The 26,657-nt window shown below is 43.9% G+C and overlaps 4 protein-coding genes across 4 annotated transcripts; 3 read left to right on the top strand and 1 right to left on the bottom strand.

The window, feature by feature from the left end:
- The first annotated feature begins 3,907 nt into the window (after window positions 1-3,907).
- LOC136500028 (zinc finger BED domain-containing protein DAYSLEEPER-like) lies at window positions 3,908-4,786 on the top strand. Its single transcript, XM_066495471.1, has one exon. The coding sequence runs from the start codon at window positions 3,908-3,910 to the stop codon at window positions 4,784-4,786; it is 879 nt and encodes a 292-aa protein (XP_066351568.1).
- Window positions 4,787-5,547: 761 nt separating this feature from the next.
- LOC136500611 (probable 4-hydroxy-tetrahydrodipicolinate reductase 1, chloroplastic) lies at window positions 5,548-10,914 on the bottom strand. Its single transcript, XM_066496006.1, has 8 exons — window positions 10,580-10,914; window positions 8,315-8,552; window positions 7,644-7,777; window positions 7,476-7,550; window positions 6,780-6,881; window positions 6,045-6,154; window positions 5,870-5,957; window positions 5,548-5,783 (listed from the first exon to the last, which is right to left on the bottom strand). The coding sequence occupies exons 1-8, from the start codon at window positions 10,793-10,795 to the stop codon at window positions 5,715-5,717; spliced, it is 1,032 nt and encodes a 343-aa protein (XP_066352103.1). The 5' UTR covers window positions 10,796-10,914; the 3' UTR covers window positions 5,548-5,714.
- Window positions 10,915-11,043: 129 nt separating this feature from the next.
- LOC136500607 (peptidyl-prolyl cis-trans isomerase CYP71-like) lies at window positions 11,044-21,306 on the top strand. The gene is made up of 14 exons (XM_066496003.1): window positions 11,044-11,379; window positions 11,473-11,558; window positions 13,190-13,278; window positions 13,450-13,689; window positions 13,780-13,898; window positions 14,343-14,418; window positions 14,812-14,919; window positions 15,052-15,228; window positions 15,689-15,906; window positions 16,038-16,170; window positions 16,282-16,505; window positions 20,319-20,472; window positions 20,565-20,667; window positions 20,930-21,306. The coding sequence occupies exons 1-13, from the start codon at window positions 11,147-11,149 to the stop codon at window positions 20,646-20,648; spliced, it is 1,941 nt and encodes a 646-aa protein (XP_066352100.1). The 5' UTR covers window positions 11,044-11,146; the 3' UTR covers window positions 20,649-20,667; window positions 20,930-21,306.
- Window positions 21,307-22,613: 1,307 nt separating this feature from the next.
- On the top strand, window positions 22,614-26,056 carry LOC136500610 (monodehydroascorbate reductase 4, cytosolic-like). The gene is made up of 9 exons (XM_066496005.1): window positions 22,614-22,866; window positions 22,985-23,056; window positions 23,638-23,689; window positions 23,787-23,867; window positions 24,344-24,462; window positions 24,578-24,797; window positions 24,904-25,022; window positions 25,100-25,225; window positions 25,387-26,056. Exons 1-9 carry the CDS (start codon window positions 22,819-22,821, stop codon window positions 25,849-25,851), a joined length of 1,302 nt encoding a protein of 433 aa, XP_066352102.1. The 5' UTR covers window positions 22,614-22,818; the 3' UTR covers window positions 25,852-26,056.
- Window positions 26,057-26,657: the final 601 nt, after the last annotated feature.

Below are 26,657 nucleotides of genomic sequence, written 5' to 3'. Positions count from 1 at the left end.
AGAGAAGGAGGAACGCGGTGATGTTTTGCCGAGGTATCAGAGAGTCACCACTCCCCACTAGTCCTCGTTGGAGCACCCGCACAAGGGTGTAGCTCTCCCTTGATCCGCGCAAGGATCAAGTGCTCTCTATGGGTTGATTCTTCGACACTTTGTCATGGTGAATCACCCATAACCACTCACAACTTGAGTTGGATCATCCACAAGCTCCGCTGGATGATCACCAAACTTCCAATCACCACCAAGCCGTCTAGGTGATGGCGATCACCAAGAGTAACAAGCATGAACTCTCACTTGACCACGACAAGCCTAATGAGAAGGGTGGATGCACACTTTGCTACTCTTGATCTCACTAATGAGGGCTCTCTTTGGGATTCTCAAATCTCAATCACCTCACTAGAACCTTGCTCTTCTTGGCACTCACAAAGGTATTTCTCAGCTATTGGAATGAGCAAAAGTACCCCCACATACGAATGGAGGAAGTATTTATAAGCATGGCTGAAAAACGAACCGTTATATGCTTCTACGGGGTGACCAGACGCTCCGGTCATGTTGACCGGATGCTCCGGTTAGTTCTCCCTGAACTCTAGTGTTTAAAATGTGACCGGACGCTGGACAACGTCCGATCAACACTGACCGGATGCGTCCGGTCATGATTTTCCCTCTCTGGAACCTTACAGGAGTCGATCGGACGCTGAGACTTAGCGTCCGATCACTTCACCTCTCAGCGTCCGGTCGCACCAGACGATTTGACCTTGATCAAATGAACTGACCAGACTCTATGCCAGCGTCCGGTCAACCCAAAGCCAGCGTCCGATCAGTATTTGATCCTCCATTCACTTTCAACTCTTGATCATATGTGAATAAAGTTTGCTCCAATGGATCTAAGGGCTTCTTAGGAGCTACCTAGTGCTAGATTTAGCAAGTGTGTGCCACACTTAACTCACTAGACTCACCTAAGCCAAGCTACCCGTCCATACCCCCTTAATAGTACAGCCAAAGGAAAAACAAAGTCCTAAACTACTCTAAGTGTCTCTTCAACTCCAATCGACACTCAGAACTAGTACATCCTTAACCTTGTCGTCCATCCTTTGAAAACTGAAATGATTTCCATCGTAGGGGCATGATCACCATGATAGCCCAATCGATCTCCATTACCATGACCTAACTTAATTACCTCTGCAAAACACACGTTAGTCATAGTAATCACGTATTGTCATTAATCACCGAAACCCAACTAGGGGCCTAGATGCTTTCAGCGGTGCCCGTAGCAGCAGCGGACGGCGGACCACACCACCTCGGCGTTGGACAGCATGGAATCAAGATGGACCGAGCCGGAGCCAATCCCTGGCCCCGCCGTTGCTGCTGCTACTCCCGCCGGTGCCCACGGCCTCCTGGTGGCTATCGGCGGGCTGGAGCGGCGCAGGGCATGGCATTCGCGTCGTGGAGGAGCGATTTGTGCATGCTAGTTGAGGTGCTCACGGAGGTGCTTGCCGTGCTTGTTGGGGTGCCCACCGAGGTGCTCGCCGTGATCGTTGGGGGCGCCCGCTGAGGAGCTCACCGTGCTCGTTGGGGGTGCCCACCGAGGTGCTCACCCTTATCGTTGGGGTGCCCGCTGAGGTGCTCACTGACGTCCTGCTAGCCCGCGTGGGGCCTCCTAGCATGGATGTCGCATCGCTACCGAAGATGAAGCCGTGCTGCCGAGCTCGCGCGAGGTGCCGTGCTGCTGTGCTCGCCGTGCTCGGTAGTTCCTCCTCCCAGCGCAACTGAAGGGTGGGCTCACATGGCAGCTCCTCCTCCCAACTGTAGTGAGCTCACATGGTGGGGTCGGACGGCGTGGCCAGCGGGAAGAGCTCCCCTACCGCCGTGCTCACCGGGGTGCCACGCACAGAGAGAGGAGGCATCGGGGGAGTGGCCGTGAGGATAGAGAGTGAGGGGTTTAGTCGATGAAGGGTGGGCCCCACATGTCACTGAGATGAACAAAACCGCTCTACATTGGACAAAATAGCCTCACCCACGCCCAGGTGCTAAAAGTGAATGGTTTTGACAGTTGGGGTACTAACATTAGATGGTTTTATAGTTAAGGGTCAAAATTAGACGAACCTAATAGTTGAGAGGCCAAAAGTGAACTTAATCCTTCCTAAATAAAGTTCTTCCCATGGCTGATGTTGGTTGATCGTCTGAACACCAAAGATATGCTTCGAAGGCATCACTGCAACATACAAGACGATGATCATTGTGTTCTCTGTCCTCTGGGTGTAGTAGAGGATCTAGAGCACCTCTTCTTCTCCTACAACTTTGCACGTCGCTGCTGGCAGACTTTACAAATTTAGTGGGATGAGCAGATAGGACTCTTCCAGCGCCTTGCCCAAGCACGAGTGGACTCCAATCTGCCCTTCTTCATGGAGCTGGTACTAATTGCGTCCTAGGAAATTTGGAGGATCAGGAATGATAAAATTTTCCACAGCAAGCAACCCAACTTTAGTACGTGGCTAGCAAATTTTAAGTTCCAATGTAATCTTCAGTCTATTAGGTTCAAAGGTGACCTGAGGTCATCCTTTTGTGCGTGGCTAGATGCCTTTGGTTAATCCCCTTTATATCAGCCTGGGCACTTTTTACCCGCAAACCGCGAACCGAACCGCACCGAACCAAAATATCGGTTTGTTCGGTTTTTTGTTGTTAGTTCGGTTTATGGTTTTGTACTGTTCGGTGTTCGGCTTTGGCTTCGGTTTTCTTCTCAAACCGAACTGAGGAACCAAACAAACCGAAGTGCATGCTGCAGACCAGAAAACTAGAAACACCGAAACACCTCCATCGAGTCGTCGACCATCGCCTCACGCCCTTAGTCCCTCACGGCCCATAGTTCGACGGCCCATCAAGACACAAAGGAAACCCCCATCCGGCCATCCCGTAGCTTAGCGCGCAGAGAGGCAGCGCCGTAGCCGCTCATCCCGCTCTCTCGGACGCTCGCCATTCCCTTCCCTAACCCTAAATCATCGAGTGGCGGCCGACGGGCGACTGGAGCAGGTCACGGCAAGCCGACGAGGAGAAGGGAGGCAGGAGGCGGAAGGCTGAGAGCGTAGTCGTAGCCTCGTAGGGACCAGGGAGGAGGCGCAGCAGGTGGCCAGGCGCCCGGCAACACCCTCGTGAAGTTCTCCGACCAAGACAACGGCGGCGCGGACGGAGCAGTCCTCCAATGTAAGTTTAGATCGAGCTTCAATTCTTCTTCTGGTCTTCTCCTCTTCTCCTTGCTGTTGTTAATTCCTGATTTGAAACATTTCGTTTCTAGATGGGGGACACAGATGAAACTGTTGCTTGTGAGATTAATCAGACTCAAACTCAAGAAACTGAAGCTGGAGCGTCAACGACTGGAGTGGTAGATGCAAGCAAGGAGCAGCAGGAGAGCAAGGATGGAGAGAAAGCGGATGAAGAATCCAAGAAAAGGAAACCCATGGCTCTAAGATCTGATGTATGGGATAGTTTCAGCAAGGTCAAACTTGATAATGTGAGGCGGATCTTGAATGAGTCAAAAGGTTGTTTTGCTGAAGGAGAGTACCTGCATATGCGATGTGCTGCTCACATTATCAACCTAATAGTAGGTGATGGGTTGAAGGAAATTGATATATCAATTCAGCGTGTCCGTGCTGCTGTTAAGTTTATCAGGTGTGGAACATCTAGGTTGGTAAAATTTAAGAAATGTGCTGAGTTAGCCAAGGTACAGAGCAAAGTATTTCTTAACTTAGATATTTGCACTAAATGGAACTCAACCTACCTTATGTTAAATGCTGCACAGAAGTACCAAAAAGCATTTGAAAGATATAGTGATGAAGACCCATACTACAAATTAGAATTAGAAGGAGAGAATGGTCCAGGGGTACCAATAAAAACAGATTGAGATAAGGCTAGGAAGATGGCTGAGTTTCTTGAAAACTTTTATGACCTCACTCTCCGTGTTTCTGTACAAAGTCGTCCAACATCTCACACTTATTTTCATGAGATTGCTGATGTATTACTTCTGCTGAGAGAATGGTGTCATAGTGAAGACAACCTGTGTAAGGAAATGGGTATGAGAATGTTAGTGAAGTACTACAAGTACTGGGGAGATAAGTATGGTGAGAGGTTGGGAGACAGAGAGAAGAGAGGAGAGAAAGATAAGGGGGATCAGCTGCTCAACTTCATTGTTTTCTTCTGTGTTGCTATTGATCCTAGATACAAACTTTCAAAATGCATTAGAATGGGAATTAAGGTAATGTTTGGGGATGCAATAGGAGAAAAGCTGTGGGATACAGTGAGCACTTATTTTCGTGCTTTGTTTGAAGAGTACAAGGAAATGTATGCCCTAAAAGATAAGGCACCACAACCTACTGAATCTGAATCAGCTGAAACCAGCACAAGAGTGAGTAGGTGGATGTCAGTAATTACTGAGCAGATTAATAGGGAGGGTGGAACTGTCAAATATGAGGTAGACAAGTATCTATCAGAAGATAATGAGCTGGACACAAAAGGATTTGACATTCTAAAGTGGTGGAAGGCTAATTCAACAAGATTCCCAATATTATCTAGAATGGCCCGTGATCTGTTGGCGATTCCTATCACCTCAGTTGCCTCTGAGTCAGCCTTCAGTGCTAGTGGCCGAACTCTTGATGACTTTAGGATCTCACTAACCCCAAAAATGGTTGAGCGCCTCGTTTGTGCAAATGATTGGCTTCGTGGAGGAAACTATGTTAGTGTTGAAGAGGACAGCGAACAAATGTTTTTGCTTGAGGAATGTAACATATTAAATTATTAGTTGCTTCTAATGTGCTTCATGATTCATACACTGTACTAACTTAGATCATCTATTTTTTATTTATTTTAGAACTTGGTGGCCTGTCCATTTCTAAGAAAGCTACTACAGCTACTGAGTCCTGACTCCTGATCACCTGGTAAAAGGTACATTCATCTGTTTAATATTTCTTGGACTGCTGAGATTCACTAACTGAGATCACTTGATGGCTGCAGGACTGTGGACTGCTGATGCTCCAGACCTCCAGTCATATGATGCTTGTAGTACTTCAAATGTGATTCTGTCCGGTACTTGTCTCCCCACTTGGTGTCTGGAATGGATCCTGGCATATGATGCTGCTGCTGGCCTGCGGCTACTTCTCTATTTGAATAATGAAGAACTCTTGAATTTATGTAATTCTATTCTGTACTTCAGCACTGATGTGTACTGTTGTCTACTTGTCTTGAGGCTTGTAAACTTGTTGATTTGTTGAATTTATGTAAGCTTGTTGATTTGTTGAATTCATACACTGTACTAATATATCACTGAGGCTTGTAAGCTTGTTTTCTGTAGTGCTTGAATTTATGTAAGCTTGTAAGCTTGTTTTCTAGAGTTTCGGTTATTTTGGTTAAAACCGAAAACCAAATAGAAAAAATCGAAACCGAATTCTGCGGTTTCCTATTTTCTGGAGAACCGATCGGGGGCTGAAGTCTGAAAACCGAAGTTTTAAATAACCGAATTAACCGAACCGAATTGTCGGTTAAAACCGAACGCCCAGACTGACCTTTGTAAGAACTCTCTTTTCATTCTAAATTTAAAATTTTTTGGTACTGTGGGGATCTCCACCAGTCTTTCCAATAAAAAAAGGGTACATTGGAAAAGTAGCCTAATTCACGGTGGACTTGAGCTTGCAAATTGGTACATAAGCACTCATCTGACGCCAGCGTGGATCTCATCTCATGTTCCCTTCTCTCAAGACATCAATCATGTCATATAACTTCTTGCTCGCCCCCGACTTTATCTGCGATAGCATGGAAAGTGAACTTCTACCTGCCTCCAGTAAAAACCTCGGACCAGTGTGAAACAACAAAGCGTTGAGATCCTCACCTTTGTGTAGAGAAACATAGCAGCATCAACAGTTCCTTCTGCGTATATTGAACGGCCACATACATTGTGCTGAAACTCAAAGGAAACTCTGCAATGCAAGGGTAATTAGTTGCTCATGGCCCTATGCAAGGCCCTAAAAACAGAAAATGCCTAGAAAAGGGTTAAGAAAACCTACGTCCCGTCAGGTGAAGTGAGATGGTACATGTGGAAGGCATGACCCCCGAGATGTTCTTCTGGGACACCCACCAAGGTTACCTGCTCCTCAGGATCCCTAACTTGCTTTACCTACAACAACAGGCAGACCAGTGTGACAAAAGTACACTTGCAAAAGCAACATAAATTTCTTCACTGTAAGCAAAGCTTGATCTGCTGCATTAGAAAGAACGAATGAACATCTTCACATAGTACTGTCTGTTTATGAACTGATGCATTCACAACCTGAAGACCAAAACACTACAGAAGTCAGAAGCGCACTCAAACAAAGGCCTGATACAGGTAATTTGGAGGATGGGGGTGATACTCAACCTCACCCTACTAGATTAACAAGCTGGATTAAGTTTAAATCGTAATGGCCCTGTTTATTTCCACTTATAATTGACTCGCTTCGCTTATAATCGCCGTACCACGGGGATTTTTTTGAGTCCCAATTCTCGATTTTGCTAGTTCAAAGTTCTGAAGCACCAGTCAGAAAAAGCAGGAATAAATGAGGCGTTTGATTTCTCGCATTTTTCACCAAGAATCCGTTTATAAGCAGAAACAAACAAGGCTATTCTGGAAATTCATGTGACTTGAAAAGTCTACAAAGAAAAGCAAGGTTAAGAGGTTGGCACGAGTATTGTTTCCTAGGAGAAGCATCACAAGTATTGTTAGGAAAAAAACAATTGACTGTAAACATTTTTTTAAGCAATACCTCGTTCATGTCAAACGATACACCCAACTTCTGAAAGCAAGAGATAACAGCCTTGGCAGTCCCAGAAATGTCCAATTTCGTTGCTTGATGAGACTCCATGACCTGTGGAGGTGTGCCAATACAACATAAAATAATTTTCTGAAGACAGTGATAATATGATGCTTTTGGGACAATAATCATCATTAGTCAAGGAGATGAGGAAGGGGTTTGATTCACTTATTACGTTGTGGCTTGGGAAATTCGGAAGCATCGGAACGATTGTCTTCAATGGCAAAACCAAATGTCACAATGGTGCTGCAAGCAGTCACTAAAGAGTGTATCCTATGGTGTGCTTCTGGAGCAAAGGGTCTCCAGCAGATGTTTGCCAGGTCGTTTGAAGCAGGCTAGAGCCGCTGACGTGTGGTTGATGGCCGCTTTCTGCTGGAATAGGCTTGCTGCTTCAGTTTTTTCCTTAAATAAATTGTGTTAGGGGTGTGTCTTAGGTGCGCGTTTTGGGTGGATTTCTACTCCCCTTTGTATTCTCTTCTTTCTTGATGAAATGATATGTAATCCGCTTGTGTGTTAACAAAAACTTACTGTGCCCAAATAAAAGAAAAAAAATTAAGGGCAGTGAGTGCAAAATAGTCAAGCTTTTAGTATTAGAACTAAGGAAAAAATAACAACATTAATTTTTCTAGGGCAGGAATCAAACTATACCTCCAGTTTGTAACCTGAAAATGCACCAGGAAATTTCTCTGACATAATTTCCATGGCAGCAAGAAAAGCAACAACCTAAAAAATCAAGAAGTTATACCATCAAGAATGGTTCAAATGTTATCCACATGATGATAATAAGTGCTGACCACGTGATGATAATAATTGTACCTGCTTCCCCATCTGTGGGGATATCACAGCATAAATATTTGCATCATGCACAGTTTTGTGCAACAGTTGCCTATTTCCACCAGTTGTGCCCATTACAAATGGCAAACCCAATTTGCAATAGAGTTCAGCATTGGCTGCATAACAAATAAAGCACCAAAAGCAGCAAGAATGGTGAATAATAATATGAAAATAAAGAACATTGAGGCATAAACAAAACTTTTGTTTTCATGGTCATAACAAATAAGTATATGTGTATACTCCTAAATTTGAGCAGCCTGAGATAAGATGAAAGAAAACGAGATTTTGTCTTCTAGCAAGGAGGAAAGCAATTTTTTAACTCGATAATCACGTTCTCTATTACACAATGGCAATAAAATATAGGCAATAACAACAGAACAATAATAAGATCCCTGGATCCTCATTCATTTTCAAAAAATCATTTAACAAACTACTTAATTAGTACAAATTAGACTTCTCATGGATATTCATTCACAAAATCAGAAATGGGCAGGAAATATCAGATTGAGTGAACCAGTTCCCTTTTTTTGCTAATGGTAATGTAATAAGCATAAGTAATCCAGAATTGACTATGGAAGAAAAAAATTCTTCAGAGCATGTTAACAAAGAAGAATAGACACATAGATTTCAATAGGAATTACTAATACACTTACCATTAACAGCATCAGGCACAGTATAATCGACAACTATGAGATCTGGGTACTCCTTAACAATGGAAGGGAGAATTTTTTCACTTTCAGATGGGTCATGAATACAAATTTCTCTATCACATACTTCAATCTTTCCATCAGGGACCTCCATGGCACTGAATGATACAGGAACTAACTGAAGACCAGCCGAGACAGCTGCTTCAGCAACAGCCTTTCCCATTTTTCCAGTGCAACTATTCACCTGCACAAATAAACGGAGCTGTAGTAAGTGAAATATAATTCCGACAACATAGTAACACATATGCATCAACAGGGGCAAAGCAATTTATTAGCATTTAGAGGGTGCAAATCCACCTCTTCAAAAGTGTAAAAACAGTGATTATGATCAAAATTCCACCATGTATGCACCCTGTATGGCCTAAGTCTATGCACCCACAAGGGAAGCACAATCCCCTTCAATTTGCTTTACCACTGTGCATCAATGTACTAGCAATTCAACTGTGCTTTACTCAATATACTAGTTCTATGTAAAACTAAACTGACTGCAATGAACAAGTGAACAACTACAACTAGCGCAAGAAACAATAAGCACGTCAAAGTAGACTGGGCAAATCAATAGCCGGTGGCAGATTAGTATACTTGCGAGTTGCGATCCACTCAGCATGTGCGGCTGCTAGCAAGTGCAGGATAATGAGGCTGCATGAGCGGCTGCTACTGCTAGCTAATATTATTGTGTGCCGTACTGCCGTGTACCCTTGTCTGTGAGGGAGACAAGCAAACAAATTCAACATGAGATGATGTGTGGCATGTGTGCGTATAGTACTTGGTTGAACAAAGAGAGCCATAAAGAATTCATAGGCTATATGGGACAGCAAGGAGTTGATTTCAGCATGCATGCAGGCATGCAGCACCACGCAGACTTTCAGCAGGCGTATATTCAGGCAAAGGGGAGCAAGAGCCCTGGATGGCCCTAACGTAGCTATGCCAGTAGCAACATTTTGGAATGGAGAAAGTATCATCCAAGTATGACCCTTTTTCCTTCTCGAATGACACGAGAGGTGAATGCCATTTCATTAAGGGAGAAAAGAGGTACAAACAGGGTGAGGCTAAAACAGCCCCACCCAAACACACACCACACACACATTTAAGTTTCAACGACGCAGGCATGACAAGGGAAAAATTAGAAAGACGACCAGACTAGCACCCAATGCTAAGCATCTGGGGCAAGCCACCTAACTAGGAGTTCATGGAACTTAGAAGCACCAGCCACGATACACAAACAAAGCATGGACCTTTTTGCTCAATTTTTTCTTTAATATTTCAGAAATTGACAGATTCACCGCCAATGTCCAGACTGAAAAAATTATGAAAGATACTTATCAATGGGTAAACAACTGAGGCTAAGGAAATAATCAAATTTCTTATATAAATAGTAATCCATCTGTTTCAATAAGTCATTTTAGGTTTGTCCTAAGTCAAACTTGCCTCACTTCGGCAAAGTTTATAGGAAAATATATTAACATCTGCAATATCAAATAAATGCACTATCAAAATATATTTCATTGTGTACCTAATGAATCAATGTTGTAGATGTTTGTGTATTTTTTCTAGAAACTTGATCAAAACTAGAGAAGTTTGACTTAGGACAAAGCTGAAACAATCTACAATTTGGAACAGAGGAAGTAGCAATCATCTAAAGAGTTCCACATGCAACTAATTTCCATGAAGCAAAGTACGCATGATTCATTAGAACTGTATAGTATATTAGTATATTTGCCTAATTGCTCTAAACAGACTTCAGCCACTTATGTACAATTAATATTGCTTATATCAGTTCATTGACAACATTGCCTCACAGTGTATGGTGCTGAAATGCTGAAAGGCCAATAAAAGGGCGTAACCAGTGCAGAGAGCTCCCGCTCTGTGTAGATGCCTAAAATTTGGTTTAAATCATCAAGTCCACAAACAAAAAATCAAACTACCATTGCCTCTCCCCTACTCCATCAATATGCGGAAATACATAAAGTTTTTTTTTATCTGAACAGGCAGTTAGTATGTGTTATATTGCCTTAATAAAGCAATTCGTCCTATTTTTTGAAGAATAAATCGTCCCCTAATAACGCAATGAAAAACACCAACAGTCATCACTTGTTCATCCATTTTACCATTTGTCCTCCACTCAATCCCAACACCAGATTGGCATACTTAAACGAAACATAATAGAAACCTCAGTCCACAGCCAAAGTAGAGCCGACCAAACTTCCTTACCAGTATCGGGAACGAGAGCTTGGGAGGCGCCGCGGGGGCGCTCTCAACGGATAGGTTAGCGAGCGCGTTTGTGACCGAGAGCCTCGCCGTTGCCATCCACTGCCTCGTCGCCGCCGTTCCAATTGGAGCGCAGAGTGGCTGGCGAGGGCGAAGCGGGCACCTTCGCCGCAGCGCTGTGGCGGCGGCCGGCTGCGCGGCGATGGTGGCGGAGAGCATTTGGTTGCGCTTAGGTGATGTGCTGATTGCTGAAGAGGGAGGCAGGGAGCGAAGTCGCCGCAGTGAGCTCCGAGGCGTGGCACACCGGGGATGGCGACGCCCATGGGTTTGTGCCTACATGCTAGGGTTTTAACTCGTTCGTCTTTGAGGTTGGGCCGCGATAAACTGGGCCTGATGGGCTTTCTCTAACAAAAGGCCATATGCCTAGAGGCGTGGGCGGCCGCGCGCAGCCTTTTTGCCAAAAAGCCCCGCAAATTCTACAATCATCACGAGTCACTCGTGAAGCTCACGCAGTCCCCCGTCCCCCAAATCCCCAGAACCCTAGCAGAGGCCTCGAGCACGAGCCCGGCGATGGCGTCGGTCAGCGAGACGACAGAGCAGTCCACCATAACGAGCACAACCGTGGACGACGGTGGTGCGCACGAGAGCAAGCGGGAGCACCTCAATGGCGCGGTGGCCACCCCCACGGTTGGGCAGGAGGAGGATGAGATGATCGGGCCGGGCCCTGCGCCGGCGAAGCAGCGGCAGAAGCGCCCGCTCCAGTTCGAGCAGGCGTTCCTCGACGCCCTCCCCTCCGCCGCCATGTGCGCTCTCGCCACCCTCCTCGCCATTTGGGGGTCAGGATTTGGTGGCGCCCGTCGCTGAGAGCTGGTTAACTAAGGTGTTTTGTTTCGCAGGTACGAGAAGAGCTATATGCATCGGGATGTCGTCACGCACGTCGCGGTATCTCCTGCTGACTTCTTCATCACTGGGAGTGCAGATGGTGATCTCTCTGATACCCGTCTCAATATCTGAGTATTGTCTTATTTCGTGTGTTATCCTAATGATGAGTTGATTTTTTTCCTGGAAAATATGTGCAAATTAAAAATAGCAAACATACTATCCTGTGATTGCTGAATTCAAATTTAGGGCTTCAGCAATCAGGACATGTACAACAATGTTGTGACTAGTGTTCGAACAAGTGATGGAGACACGGATGACTTTTCGATTAGGATAGGACTACATCAAGGGTCAGCTTTGAGCCCTTATCTGTTTGTTTTAGTGATGGATGAGGTCATAAGGGACATACAAGGGGACATCCTTTGGTGTATGCTTTTCGCGGACGATGTAGTGCTAGTTGATGAAAGTCGGACAGGAGTGAATCAGAAACTGGAGTTATGGCGGGAGACTTTGAAGTCCAAAGGTTTTAGACTCAGTAGAACTAAAACTGAGTATATGAGATGTGACTTCGGCACTACTACTCGGGAGGAGGAAGATATTAGTTTGGAAGGTCAAGTAGACTTCAGCACTACTACTCGGGAGGAGGAAGATATTAGTTTGGAAGGTCAAGTAGTGCCTAGGAAGGATACCTTTCGATATTTAGGGTCAATGCTACAGAGAGACGGGGATATTGATGAAGATGTTAGCCATAGAATCAAAGTAGGGTGGAGGAAGTGGCGCTAAGCATCCGGTGTCCTATGTGACAAAAGGGTACCACAGAAGTTAAAAGGCAAGTTTTATAGGTCGGCGATTAGACCTGCTATGTTGTATGGCGTAGAATGTTGGCCTACGAAAAGACATGTTCAACAGATAAGTGTCGCGGAAATGCGTATATTGCGTTGGATTTGCGGTCATACAAGAAGGGATCGAGTTTGGAACGATGATATACGGCCTTGTTTAGTTCTAAAAAGTTTTCCCAAAAAGTGCTACAATAGCCATCACATCGAATCTTGCGATACGTGCATGGAGCATTAAATGTAGACGAAAAAAAAACTAATTGCACAGTTTGGTTGGAAATCGCGAGACGAACGTTTTGAGCCTAATTAGTCCATGATTGAATACTAATTGCCAAATAAAAACGAAAGTGCCACAGTAGCCAAATTCTCAAATTTCACCCAACTAAACAAGACCTACGTGATAGATTAGGGGTAGTACCAATTGAAGAAAAGCTTGTCCAACACCGGTTGAGATGGTTTGGACATGTCCAACGGAGACCTCCAGAGGCACCGGTGCGTAGTGGAATCCTAAGCCAGGATAGTAACGTGAAGAGAGGCAGAGTAAGACCGAAGTTGACTTGGGTAGAGGCAATAAAAGGAGACTTGAAAGGATGGAATATACCCAAAGACTTAGCCTTAGATAGGAGTGCTTGGAAAACAGTTATTCACGTGTCTGAACCTTGATTGCTTCTGTTGGGTTTCAACTCTAGCCTACCCCAACTTGCTTGGGACTTAAAGGCTTTGTTGTTGTTGTTGTTGTTGTAGTCTGTGGAGTGTCATGACGTAGTCTTGGTGAACAGCACTGCTTGAGAGCTTAGATCTATGCAGGAATTCATTTTATTGAACTTATTAAAGGGAACACTATTTGTTGCAGTCTTAGAGATGGGAGCTTAATTGGCTTTCTTTTCTTCTGTTTTAGGACATCTGAAGTTTTGGAAGAAGAAACCTGTTGGGATTGAATTTGCTAAACATTTTCGGTCTCATCTCAGTCCCATTGAAGGTCTAGCTGTGAGTGCGCACATACTTCAGTTCATTTTGTTGATTCAGGGCTGTTACATTCGTGCTACATATCTTATGATGCATAGAATATTCTTTGGCTTCCTTGCTCTTACCATTGCTCCTGCCTGTGTTATTAGTAATGTGAACGACTGCAAATTATAGCATGATTCATTAATGCAGGTGAGTGTTGATGGATTGCTTTGCTGCACAATATCCAACGATCGGTCTGTGAAGATATATGATGTTGTAAACTATGACATGATGTTCATGATGCGTCTCTCATTTGTTCCTGGGGCTATTGAGTGGGTTCATCGAGAAGGAGATGTTAAACCAAAACTTGCCGTTAGTGACCGGAATACACCTTTTGTTCACATATTTGATACCCATTCTGGTTCAAATGACCCAATCATGTCCAAAGAGGTATTCTTCTGTTCCTTTTTATGCTTGTTTGTATAGTTTCTGTTAATTGCAATAGGATGCTTACTCCATGAGCTGCTTCTTTAATTGCAGATTCATGGTGGCCCTGTCAAAGTTATGAAATATAACCACAGTCATGATGTTGTTATATCTGCTGATGCCAAAGGACTGTTGGAATACTGGTCTCCTACCCTCAAGTTTCCAGAAAATGAGTACGTTATTGCTCGTTTCCAGCTATTTCTTGTCTTATGTAGCTTACATTTAACTTCATGAAAACACTCTCCAATGGTGCTGAGTGCTGAAAAATGCTGCAAACCTGAGCATATGTTTGCATTGTTCACTACTTCTACTGAAAACTTCATAACTGGAACAACATACAAGTTGTATATGTTCATCTCAGTGAAATCTAATTAGGTGTTATTATGTTTAGTGACATGCAACTGTTCAAGGAATAGCATAATTACTATCTCAGTTTTAGTCTTGTTTCTTATGAATTCCTTGCTTGATAATAACCTACCTAGTTGTTTCTGGGTTAGATTTTTATTCAATCATATCACTTTGTCTGCATATTCCTGTGATTTCCCATTGTGGCATCCACAATTATTCCGCTTGACTAATTCATCAACTCAATCAACATTGCTGCTTGTTTTGTGCAGGGTGAGGTTTCGCCTGAAATCAGATACAAATCTATTTGAAATTGCGAAATGCAAGACAAGTGTGTCTGCTATTGAGGTACTTTCTTAGTCCTAGATTGATTTCCATATCTTGTTTCTTTGTTAGTAATAGATTAAGTAGGCATACTACTGAATGGGAGCGGGCTTGAATGCTTTGCAGAACCATAAGGGTATACTCAAATGACATTGTTCTGCTAGGCAACATGCTTTTTCCTTTTCTTTTTTATTGGCACAGCAGTTAGATAATGCTATCTGAATTTGTGGATTTGGGTTCTTCATTCTGAAATATGTATATGATTACCTGAGAAATGACATTAAAGTAAATAATTGGACACAATAAACCATGCCTAATGTGTTGTCAATCTGACACTTTAAAATTATGGGCTATGGCCAGTATTATCCTTCATATTATGCATTGAATAACTCTGCTAAATGATCCGGTGCTATTCAGGTAAGCAATGATGGCACTCAATTTGCTGTCACATCCCCTGATCGCAGGATACGGGTATTTTGGTTCAAAACTGGGAAATTAAGACGTGTATATGACGAGTCCCTAGAGGTAAGAAACTTTCCCCTGGCAAATATTTGGAGAGCACAGGTTGTCATATTGCATTCTTATTTTTAGTTGATGAATATTGTCATTTCTAGGATTGCATCCTTATTTTTAGTTGATGAATATTGTCATTTCTAGGTGGCACAAGATCTTCAAAGAAGTGATGTTCCATTGTATCACCTTGAGGCTATTGATTTTGGACGACGAATGGCTGTGGAGAAGGAAATAGAGAAAACAGAAAATGTTCCACAACCTAATGCTGTCTTTGATGAGAGCTGCAATTTTCTTATTTACGCTACCCTCTTGGGTGTAAAGGTATGCTGCACTTTCTTTCTTTCCCATAATTTCCTTTATATTAGTTTGTTCTTTGTATACTTAAATATTTTTTAATGTATATATTGTATTCCTTCTGTTTTCTTAAATATGTGATGACCATGTTTCTATTGGAGATTCTTTAATGCTGTAATATCTTTACATCTTATATGGGTCGATTGGTGCTCAAACTTTATGGTTTTACTAGAAGATTATGGCACTGAGGGCTTAGTTATTAGTCCGGAAGTTCAAAGTCCAAACAAATACAAAATGACTCATGCTTTGTCTTAGTTCCTTGTGTGTCAAGATGGGGGCTCTTTCATGTTTCTCCTCTTGATTTGTTGATTGTGTAAATGGATGATTACCATTCCCTTGCTTTTGCTGATTGCCAGATTGTGTATATGGGTTATATTGTTATTAAATCTTTTCTGTAAAACTTATTAGCTCTATCATACATGTGCAGATTGTAAATTTGCACACAAATAAGGTTTCCCGCATCCTGGGGAAGGTAGAGAACAATGAGAGGTTTCTGAGAATTGCATTATACCAAGGAGACAAAGGCAACAAGAAGGTTAGAAAAATACCTTCAGTAGCTGCTAATGTCAATGATAGCAAGGAACCCTTATCAGATCCAACACTGCTTTGTTGTGCTTTCAAGAAGCATCGGATATATCTCTTTAGGTATGCCATTCAATCATATCTGGAGAGTTCCTTCATTGGCTGGTTTATGATTTTGCATGGTAAATTCCTCTTCAAAAAATTATCCTATATCTTGTTTCTTATGTAACATGGTTATTCTTTTGTTTTACCAGTCGTAGGGAACCGGAAGAGCCTGAAGATGCAACTAAGGGTAGAGATGTTTTCAATGAAAAACCACCTCCAGAAGAGCTTTTGTCTGTATCAGACCTAGGAAAAACTGCTACAACATCATTGCCTGATAATTTGGTATGTTGCACTTGCTCCTTGAATGTAACTTTGATAACTGAGTTATTTCTTTCTGGTGTTGTAACTTGTGAGGGGCTGAAATTTCTTAACAAATCTGTCATTGTATTTCAGGTGCTACATACTTCTATGGGTGACATTCACTTGAGACTATATCCAGAAGAGTGTCCAAAAACTGTGGAAAACTTCACTACCCATTGCCGGAACGGTTATTATGACAATCTTATATTTCACCGTGTGATTAAAGGATTCATGATTCAGACTGGAGATCCTTTGGGGGATGGCACTGGTGGGCAATCAATCTGGGGCACTGAATTTGAAGATGAATTTCACAAGAGGTATGTTTATTTTTTCCCATATAAGGTACTAATAGGAGTTCTACAAGTTCTTTAATCATAGAATTTCTTTTTTCTTCCCGCCTTTAATCAGAACACATGAATCCATTTTTGCTTTGACTGTCTCCAAGATACAACTTTGACGACAACAACAACAACAACAAAGCCTTTAAGTCCCAAACAAGTTGGGGTAGGCTAGAGTTGAAACCCATCAGAAGCAATCAAGGTTCAGGCACGTGAATAGCTATCTTCCAAGCACTCCTATCTAAGGCTAAGTCTTTGGGTATATTCCATCCTTTCAAATCTCCTTTTATTGCCTCTACCCAAGTCAACTTCGGTCTTCCTCTGCCTCTCTTCACGTTACTATCCTGACTTATGATTTCACTACGCACCGGTGCATCTGGAGGTCTCCGTTGCACATGTCCAAACCATCTCAACCAGTGTTGGACAAGCTTTTCTTCAATTGGCGTTACCTCTAATCTCTCACGTATATCATCGTTCCGAACTCGATCCCTTCTTGTATGACCGCAAATCCAACGCAACATACGCATTTCCGCGACACTTAGCTGTTGAATATGTCGTCTTTTCGTAGGCCAACATTCTGCACCATACAACATAGCAGGTTTAATCGCCATCCTATAAAACTTGCCTTTTAGCTTCTGTGGTACCCTTTTGTCACATAGGACACCAGACGTTTGCCGCCACTTCATCCACCCTGCTTTGATTCTATGGCTAACATCTTCATCAATATCCCCGTCCTTCTGTAGCATTGATCCTAAATATCGAAAGGTATCCTTCCTAGGCACTACTTGACCTTCCAAACTAACATCTTCCTCCTCCCGAGTAGTAGTGCCGAAGTCACATCTCATATACTCAGTTTTAGTTCTACTGAGTCTAAAACCTTTGGACTCCAAAGTCTCCCGCCATAACTCCAGTTTCTGATTCACTCCTGTCCGGCTTTCATCAATTAGCACTACATCGTCCGCGAAAAGCATACACCAAGGGATGTCCCCTTGTATGTCCCTTGTGATCTCATCCATCACTAAAGCAAACAAATAAGGGCTCAAAGCTGACCCTTGATGTAGTCCTATCCTAATCGGGAAGTCATCCGTGTCTCCATCACTAGTTCGAACTCTAGTCACAACATTGTTGTACATGTCCTTAATGAGCCCGATGTACTTCGTTGGGATTTTATGTTTGTCTAAAGCCCACCACATAACATTCCTTGGTATTTTATCATAAGCCTTCTCCAAGTCAATAAAAATCATGTGTAGGTCCTTCTTCTCCCTATACCGCTCCATAACTTGTCTTACTAAGCAAATGGCTTCCATTGGTGACCTTCCGGGCATGAAACCAAATTGGTTCATAGAGACCCGCGTTATTGCTCTCAAGCGATGCTCGATAACTCTCTCCCATAGCTTCATAGTATGGCTCATCAACTTAATTCCCCGGTAATTCGTACAACTTTGAATATCCCCTTACCGATATACTTCTCCTCCACTCATCAGGTATCTTGTTCGATCGAAAAATATGGTTGAACAGCTTGGTTAACCATACTATAGCTATGTCCCCGAGGCATCTCCACACCTCGATTGGGATACCATCCGGTCCCATCGCCTTATCTCCTTTCATCCTTTTCAACGCCTCTCTGACCTCAGATTCTTGGATTCTCCGCACAAAGCGCCTATTGGTGTCATCAAAAGAGTCATCCAACTGAAAGGTTGTGTCCATATTCTCACCATTGAACAATTTGTCAAAATACTCTTGCCATCGATGTCGGATCTCATCCTCCTTCACCAAGAGATGCTCCCTTTCATCCTTAATGCACTTAACTTGGTTGAAGTCCCGTGTCTTTCTCTCATGAACCCTAGCTATCCTATAAATGTCCTTCTCTCCTTCCTTCGTACTCAAATGTTTGTAAAGATCCTCATACGCTCTACCCTTTGCCATACTTACAGCTCGCTTTGCAGTCTTCTTTGCCACCATGTACTTCTCTATGTTGTCCACATTCCTGTCATGGTACAAGCGTCTATAGCATTCTTTCTTCTCCTTAATAGCCCTTTGGACTTTCTCGTTCCACCACCAAGTATCTTTAGCCTCGCGCCCCCTTCCTTTGGTAACTCCACACACCTCTGAGGCTACCTTCCGAATGTTGGTGGCCATCTTGTCCCACATGTTGTTTATGTCGTCTTCTTCCTTCCAAGAGCCCTCTTTGATAACCCTTTCCCTAAATACATCTGATGTCTCCCTTTTCAGTTTCCACCACTTTGTTCTTTCAATCTTAGCTTGTTTATCCCTACGGAAACGCACCTGAAAACGAAAATCTGCCACCAAAAGCTTATGTTGAGAAACAACACACTCTCCCGGTATCACCTTGCAATCCAAGCATGCTCGTTTGTCCTTTCTTCTTGCGATGACAAAGTCAATCTGGCTATAGTGTTGTCCGCTACTGAAGGTCACTAGATGAGATTCTCTCTTTCTAAAGAAAGTGTTGGCTATCATCAGGTCAAAAGCTACCACGAAGTCCAGCACTTCCTCCCCCTCCTGATTCCTACTACCATACCCAAAACCTCCATGAACTGCCTCGAAACCTGCGCTTGTAGTACCTACATGCCTATTAAGATCTCCTATAAAAAGCTTCTCACTACTAGGTATAGCTCTAACCAGGCCATCTAAGTCTTCTCAGAACTGTCTCTTAGCACTCTCATCGAGGCCTACTTGGGGGGCATACGCACTAATTACGTTCAAGACCATATCACCAACGACAAGCTTGACTAAGATAATCCTATCTTCTTGCCTTCTCACTTCCACCACACCATTCTTGAGGCTCTTATCAATCAAAACTTTTACTCTATTTCTATTCGTGACTGTCCCTGTATACCAAAGCTTGAAACCTGTATTGTCCACTTCCTTCGCCTTCTGACCCTTCCATTTAGTCTCTTGAACGCATAATATATTTACACGCCTCCTAGTCGTGGTATCAACTAATTCTCTTAACTTACCTGTAAGTGACCCTACATTCCAACTATCTAAACGGATCCTAGTTGGTTCGACTAGCTTCCTTACCCTTCGCACCCGTCGACTCAGATGCGAAGACCCTTGCTCATTTTTCACTACACCCGGGCGCCGATGTAGCGCGCCACTAAGGAAGCGACGACCCGATCCTTGGTCACTTGACACCATGCCTAGATCATGACACGGCACGTCACGGGGGTGACGACCCGGCCCTTGCCCATTTAACACCATACCCGGGTTCCGATATGGCGCGTCGCTAAGAGGGTTACGCCCCAACGATTTACTTTCGGGTTTCATCTCCATTAAAGTGGCTAAGTTTTTACATTGGCTCGCCACGCCTAACACAACCCTCCTCCTTTACCAGGGCTTGGGACCTGCTATGCTGGGACACCAAAGGCGCCCCACCATAGGCGGAGTTAAGATACAACTTTGACAACAAGTTTAATCTGGTATTTTGTTTTAGAAAAGGAGATAGTGCAATATCATGCAGATATACTTAACCCTGTTCTGTTCGTGCCATTTTGATGTGGCAGACCTATATACGGTTGAAATTATATTAGTGGGATATATGTTCAGAGAACTTAATGCAACTGTTCTTACTGATATCATTACTCTGGTTCTGATATGTTTGTAATGATAATAATAATAATAAAAATGACCCACTGGCTTTGCCCTCAAGAAAAGGGAGTACCAAACCCTTGTTTTTCTATGATAGCACTATGCGGTATTTTTTTTTTTTTGAATATGTTTACTTATGACATCCCTTCTAGTTTGGTGATGTTGCTAGTGCTTTTTGTGCAGCTTGAGGCATGATAGGCCTTTTACACTTTCCATGGCCAATGCGGGACCTAATACCAATGGTTCTCAATTCTTTATCACCACTGTGGCAACTCCATGGCTAGATAACAAACACACAGTGTTTGGTAGAGTTGTGAAAGGGATGGATGTTGTCCAGGTATTCAGCGTTTGCAACTTCAATTTAGTGGCAGACTTTTGCCCCTGCATTTCCTTGTTTCTTCTTGCTAACTTAATGTTTTGTGCTTGAAGCAAATTGAGAAGGTCAAGACTGACAAGAATGACAAACCATATCAAGATGTAAAGATCTTGAATGTTACAGTTCCCAAGACATAAGCTCGTACCTGATTAGTTGGTCAGTTTCTTCTATTTTTCCTTGTATTTCCTTTAATAAATCTGGAAATTTGGTTTTTTTGAGCATGGTTTGTCTTTTTGTTGTTTCCATTGCTGATATATCACGTCAACCATATATTGGCCCCGATACATTCAGTGGTTGATGCTTTAGTTGAATTAGCGTTTCTTTTGCATTTCTTCCCCTTGTGAACCACTGTAATCATGTGCTATTAATTGTATTTTATAGACTGTTGTCTTTGTCTAATGTCTTGTGCCTTGCGCAGGGTTCGGACATTGTACCTGCACTCCTTGGTTGGACATATTGCTAACCTGTGGAAGACGATGTGCTGGAGTCTTAGAGATCAGCTATATGCTGTGCTGAATTGAGCACACCTTCCACTGCTCTTGACGTCGTCTTATTGGAACCTTGCAATTATCAGGATCGATGGTACCTGAGGAATTTTAGGTTTAGCTTTTGATTCCAGAGTCGTGGGGCAGAAGGTTGTAGTTTTGTAACGTTGAGTTAATCTTGCAGGTTGAAATGAAAAGAAAAAGAGTAAAAAACGCAGTAGCTGTTTAATTTTTGACAATGGTAAGAGGAAGATGTGTCCAGTTCTCCAATGTATAATCATATATAGTCGGCCCAATGAGCTATTTCTGGTTTTGCGTTTCTATTCTGATTGGACCATTGGTGGCGTGGCGTCTGGACCTGTACCCATCAGAGTTGCCATCTGAGGGGACTAGGAGGTTTTTTTTTTTTTTTTTGGCACTGCCTCTTGGCAGCCGTGGGGCCACCGTGCCAGCGTCGTAGACATTGACTGGTCTTGGCGCTGACCTGATCTCCCCCCAACTTGTACGTCATCATCAAATGTAAACTGGTAAACCGGGGAGGAATCTTTGGTTGGTAGTCGCTGTCTGCAGGGTGACGACCTAGCTTTGTTTACACTAATGTCCGGCCGCGCCGTGTATCATGCCGCGAACCTGGACTATGGAGAAGGGAGAGGGCATCGCTGGTGTTCCCGCTTGGCCTGTCTGTATCGGTGGTTTGATCCGTTTTTTTTTTTTCATCAGGAACTGTGTTTTTCTCTCATAAAATCCTCCAGATTTCTTCAAATTCCTCCGAGCGAACGGAGCCGTAAGGTGAAGAGTTGCTGGGAGCAACTCCAACAGAGCTATTGTAATCTATATTTGATTAGGTAAGGTGAAGAGTTGCTGGGAGCAACTCCAACAGAGCTATTGTAATCTATATTTGATTAGGTAAGGTGAAGAGTTGCTGGGAGCAACTCCAACAGAGCTATTGTAATCTATATTTGATTATTTTTTTAAAAAAGAGAGAAAGTCCAACTATTAGTTTTCTAAAATAGCAAGTTATGTATCCCGAAATTCTCGCATGTTAGATATAGCTTGCATGTGTCGCTAGCCATTCGCCTCACCCTGTTGGAATAGCTGTTGGAGTTTTCTGTTTTTTGGCTGGGGTTTCTATTTTAGAGGTTGGCTAAATCATGAGTTTAACCAACTTATTTTTATCAACTCTGTTAGAGCTGCTATGACAACAGCGGCTGCTGAGTGATTATGATTATTTTATTATCGTATATACGCAATTACTCAGTCAGTCAGTCATAAAAATAGTATCGTTGCATCGGCACCAGTCGGTTAGTTACTTTCGTGGCGTCCCGACGTCATCAGTGAGGTGTGCAATCAGCCAAGCCAAGTGTGAGCAGGATGGGGGTTCAAAGATGCTGACGCGATCAATTCGTGGACGGGTCAAAGAGAAAGCCGCCGGGATGGGATCACGGAGGTGGTTACGTAGGGTATCTGCTCGTGCGTGCTGCCGCGGAGGTGGTTGGGTAGGGTATCACACGCAACGCCACGTTCGTTCGGCCGGGGACCGTGCCACGTGGCGGTGGCGCCTGCATTACTGCGAAACGCCAGCGGGGAGTCGGGAATAAGCGGCCAATCGGGAACGAAAGGGAAGCCCCCCCCTAGCGTGTATAAAAAGTGAGCGAACGCACGCGGTCTCCGCCTCGTCGTGCGACTTTCTTCGATCCATTCCATTCCATTTCCGCCTCCACCCGTCGATCGTCTCCGTCTGCAGCGCGAGGACCGTCTCCGTCGGTCGGCGTCCTTCGCGATCGTCTCGTTTCGTTTCTGCCTGCTTGCCTGACCGTGGGGGATGGCCAGGCACTTCAAGTACGTGATCCTCGGCGGCGGCGTCGCGGCGGTACGTGCATGCGTGCATCCTCTGCCCTTTCCCCTCTCCCTGCGTGCCTTCAATTCAATTCGTGTGTCGCCGCCGATCACCGGCCGCCTGAGCTGACGACGAGGGTGCCTGCGCGCAGGGGTACGCGGCGAGGGAGTTCGCCAAGCAGGGCGTCAACCCGGGCGAGCTCGCCATCATCTCCAAGGAACCGGTACGTATGCGCATCCTCATTCCTCCATGATTGTTCCCGATTTTTTTTTTCTTTTCTTGTATGCGTACTAATCAATCACAATTCGCAATCCTCGTCCGTGCCGTGAGCTTCCATTTGGGCTCCTACGTTACTCGTGCCTCCACCCCTTCCAAACTAATTCAATTTGCTCGCTGTTCCTACCTAGTTATCCCCGATCTTCTTCTTCAACTTTTTTTTTGTTTCCCCATCCTGAGATCTAATTAGTTTAGACTCTGAAATTCCGCACACTGATTCTTCGCTCACCCGCCTGAAATTTGGTGATTAAATTGGGGAAGCTGCCAAGCTGGACTCTGAAATATCATGTGAACGTTTCTTCAACCCATAACCAATCCTCAGGATCTTTTGTTTTTGGGGATCGTTGCCGCCGGCAAATAGACATTTCAGGTTCAGGCCAACTCAACAAGCAGATAGACAAGAATATCGAATCGAATACCCTATCCTTTTCCAAAATATGCTGCTACTTTTAATTGCTATATATAACTGTTCTGCAGCTGATTATTTTGTGGCGATGCCTCTGCTTAACTTGATCCTTCATCTTTCAGGTGGCCCCTTATGAGCGCCCTGCACTCAGCAAGGGATACCTCTTCCCTCAGAGTAAGTCCAAGAAATTTCCCCCCTCGCTGCTTTCGATGATACTTCGCACGCATGATTTCTTACTGATACCCGATGCTTGTCCATGTTCTGTCAACAGACGCCGCAAGACTGCCAGGCTTCCACACGTGTGTGGGCAGCGGTGGAGAGAGGCTACTTCCTGAATGGTACTCAGAGAAAGGTAATCTCTCCTTTACTCCTCCCCTAATGATGTTCCTCAATTGATCAATATCCCTGCACTTGTAGTCTGTTATTGGAATATATACTAGTTATTGAATATTTCATATGTGCACAGGTATTTTGATATATTTTTTTTTTCTTTTACACTCAAATTGATCAATATCCCTGCACTTGTAGTTCCGTTGTCGGGATAGTACTAACTATGACTGTTCTGATAAAAATGATGAGTTTTGCACTCAGCTGCAACTATGACAGATTTAAAATGCATGTTGAATTGTGCCTGCTTAGCTGGGGAAATGTTCATCTCCAGGATCAAGTGTTCTTTATTTATTTTGTGTTTGGGGGTCCTGAATATAGCATGCCACCTTACTTAGCAGCTGGCCTCTGGAGTAGTCTATCTGACAGCTTGAACAAACATGTGTAAAAGGCATTACTTTATCACAGTTCTGATCATGAGCTTATTATGTTTGTTTTCAGTCATTGAACTGATCCTGAGCACTGAGATTGTGAAGGCTGACCTTGCCTCAAAGACTCTGACCAGTGCAGCTGGGGATACCTTTACATATGAGACCTTGCTCATTGCTACTGGCTCCTCGGTTAGTTCTCACTGCAATTTTTCTCCTAAAACATAGGAGATTGCCTTTTACGTAACTTTTTCAATGGGAACTTGTTACCTGGGTTACTCATGATATATTCTGTCTTTGTGTTCAGGTCATAAAGCTCACTGATTTTGGTGTTCAAGGAGCAGAATCCAACAACATTTTGTATCTAAGGGATATTGCAGATGCCGACAAGTTCGTTGCAGCTATGCAAGCAAAGAAGGATGGAAAGGCTGTGATTGTTGGAGGTGGTTACATAGGGCTTGAGCTTAGCGCAGCCTTGAAAGTCAACAACTTTGATGTGACCATGGTGTATCCTGAACCCTGGTGCAGTATGTCCCGTTAACCTGAAAGTTTATCACGCATGTTCCATTCTCTGGAATTAATCTGAAACAATAACTGACTTTTTCTTTACATCTTGAACTCGATCTCTTGTAGTGCCTCGTCTCTTCACTGCTGGTATTGCTCATTTTTATGAGGGCTACTACACTAACAAAGGAATCAAGATTGTGAAGGGCACTGTTGCTGTTGGTTTCGACGCTGATGCCAACGGAGATGTGAGCACTGAACACTCTGCAGATTCAGTTTCGCAATGTGTGCTCTGAATGTTAACGTTCACCTTAATGAATGCTAGGTCACCAAAGTGAAGTTGAAGAATGGAAGTGTTCTCGACGCTGATATTGTTATTGTTGGCGTCGGCGGCAGGCCATTGACGGGTCTCTTCAAAGGCCAAGTTGATGAGGAGAAAGGTGGACTCAAGGTTAGTTCATTTCTTGCTTTTCTTTATTCAGTTCAACATAGGCCCATATTACAGCAGAATTGTCCGAACCTCTCTTTCATAAAAAAGAAGACATGTCCGAATCTCGATGAGCATCTATGTGGCCTGCCTGATATTGTGCTAACATCTTTTTTTCTTGTCAGACCGATGCATTCTTCGAAACAAGTGTTGCCGGAGTATACGCCATCGGCGACGTGGCCACCTTCCCTCTGAAGCTCTACAACGAGCAGAGGAGGGTGGAGCACGTGGACCACGCTCGGAAGTCGGCCGAGCAGGCCGTGAGGGCGATCAAGGCGAAGGAGTCCGGCGAGTCGGTGGCCGAATACGACTACCTGCCCTACTTCTACTCCCGGTCGTTCGACGTGGCGTGGCAGTTCTACGGCGACAACGTCGGCGACGACGTGCTGTTCGGCGACAACGACCCGGCCTCGGCCAAGCCCAAGTTCGGCAGCTACTGGGTGAAGAACGGCAAGGTCGTCGGCGTGTTCCTCGAGGGCGGGTCGGCCGAGGAGAACCAGGCCATCGCCAGGGTCGCCAGGGCGCAGCCGCCGGTGGCCGACGTCCAGGTGCTCAAGGAGGAGGGGATCGAGTTCGCTGCCAAAATCTGAGCTCTTGGACAGGTGTAAAAAAAAAGAACGGTGTCGATTTTAGCTGATTTTTTTTGGCAATTCTACTTTGAGCTTTTGCTTCGTTATACTGTACTGTAGTTCAGAATAGTTGTTAGTCTCCTCCCTAATAATTTGGCCTTGTGATGCGACCACCGTGGGATGACGATCCTATTAATAATAATGATAATAATGTACGTATGTGATCTGTAGCGTCTCTGTTCATAGTAGTGGTCTAATGGATCGCGATGGGATGTACTATTTCATTCTTCTTATGGATATAGTTACGGGCTGCTGGAGATTCAGACGACAGGAGGAATCGTGGCCAGGCTGAAAAGCAACCAAAGCAGCTGGCAGGGGAGAGATTTTCCTGCCAAGCATATCCCTAAATCGAAGGCACATCTCTGTCCGGACAAGATCAAGTGATTCTTTGTCAGACATCTAACATACTCCTGCTGAATCCAGCAGAACTACTGTGACTACTTTTCTTCCATCGTTCTCACACAGATTTTAGGATCGGCAGCCTGCAGTCATTGTCTTCACATGAAGTGAACCAAGAGAGGGTGTTTAGGGACTAAAGTTTAAGAGATATTACGTGGGAGTGTCTTATGAGATGTTCGAATACTAATAAAAAAACAAATTATAGAGTCCGTCAGTAATCTGTGAGACGAATTTATTAAGCCTAATTAATTCGTTATTAGCACATGTTCACTGTAGGTCAAATCATGGACTAATTAGGCTTAAAAAATTTATCTCGCAAAACAGTCTTAGTCTATGTATTTAGTTTCGTAAATAGTATATATTTAATA

Source organism: Miscanthus floridulus, chromosome 13 (genome assembly GCF_019320115.1).
Source record: "Miscanthus floridulus cultivar M001 chromosome 13, ASM1932011v1, whole genome shotgun sequence".
NCBI classification, from domain to species: domain Eukaryota; kingdom Viridiplantae; phylum Streptophyta; class Magnoliopsida; order Poales; family Poaceae; genus Miscanthus; species Miscanthus floridulus.
Note: the sequence above shows the minus strand (reverse complement) of the source record. Positions and strands in the feature narration are given on the sequence as shown.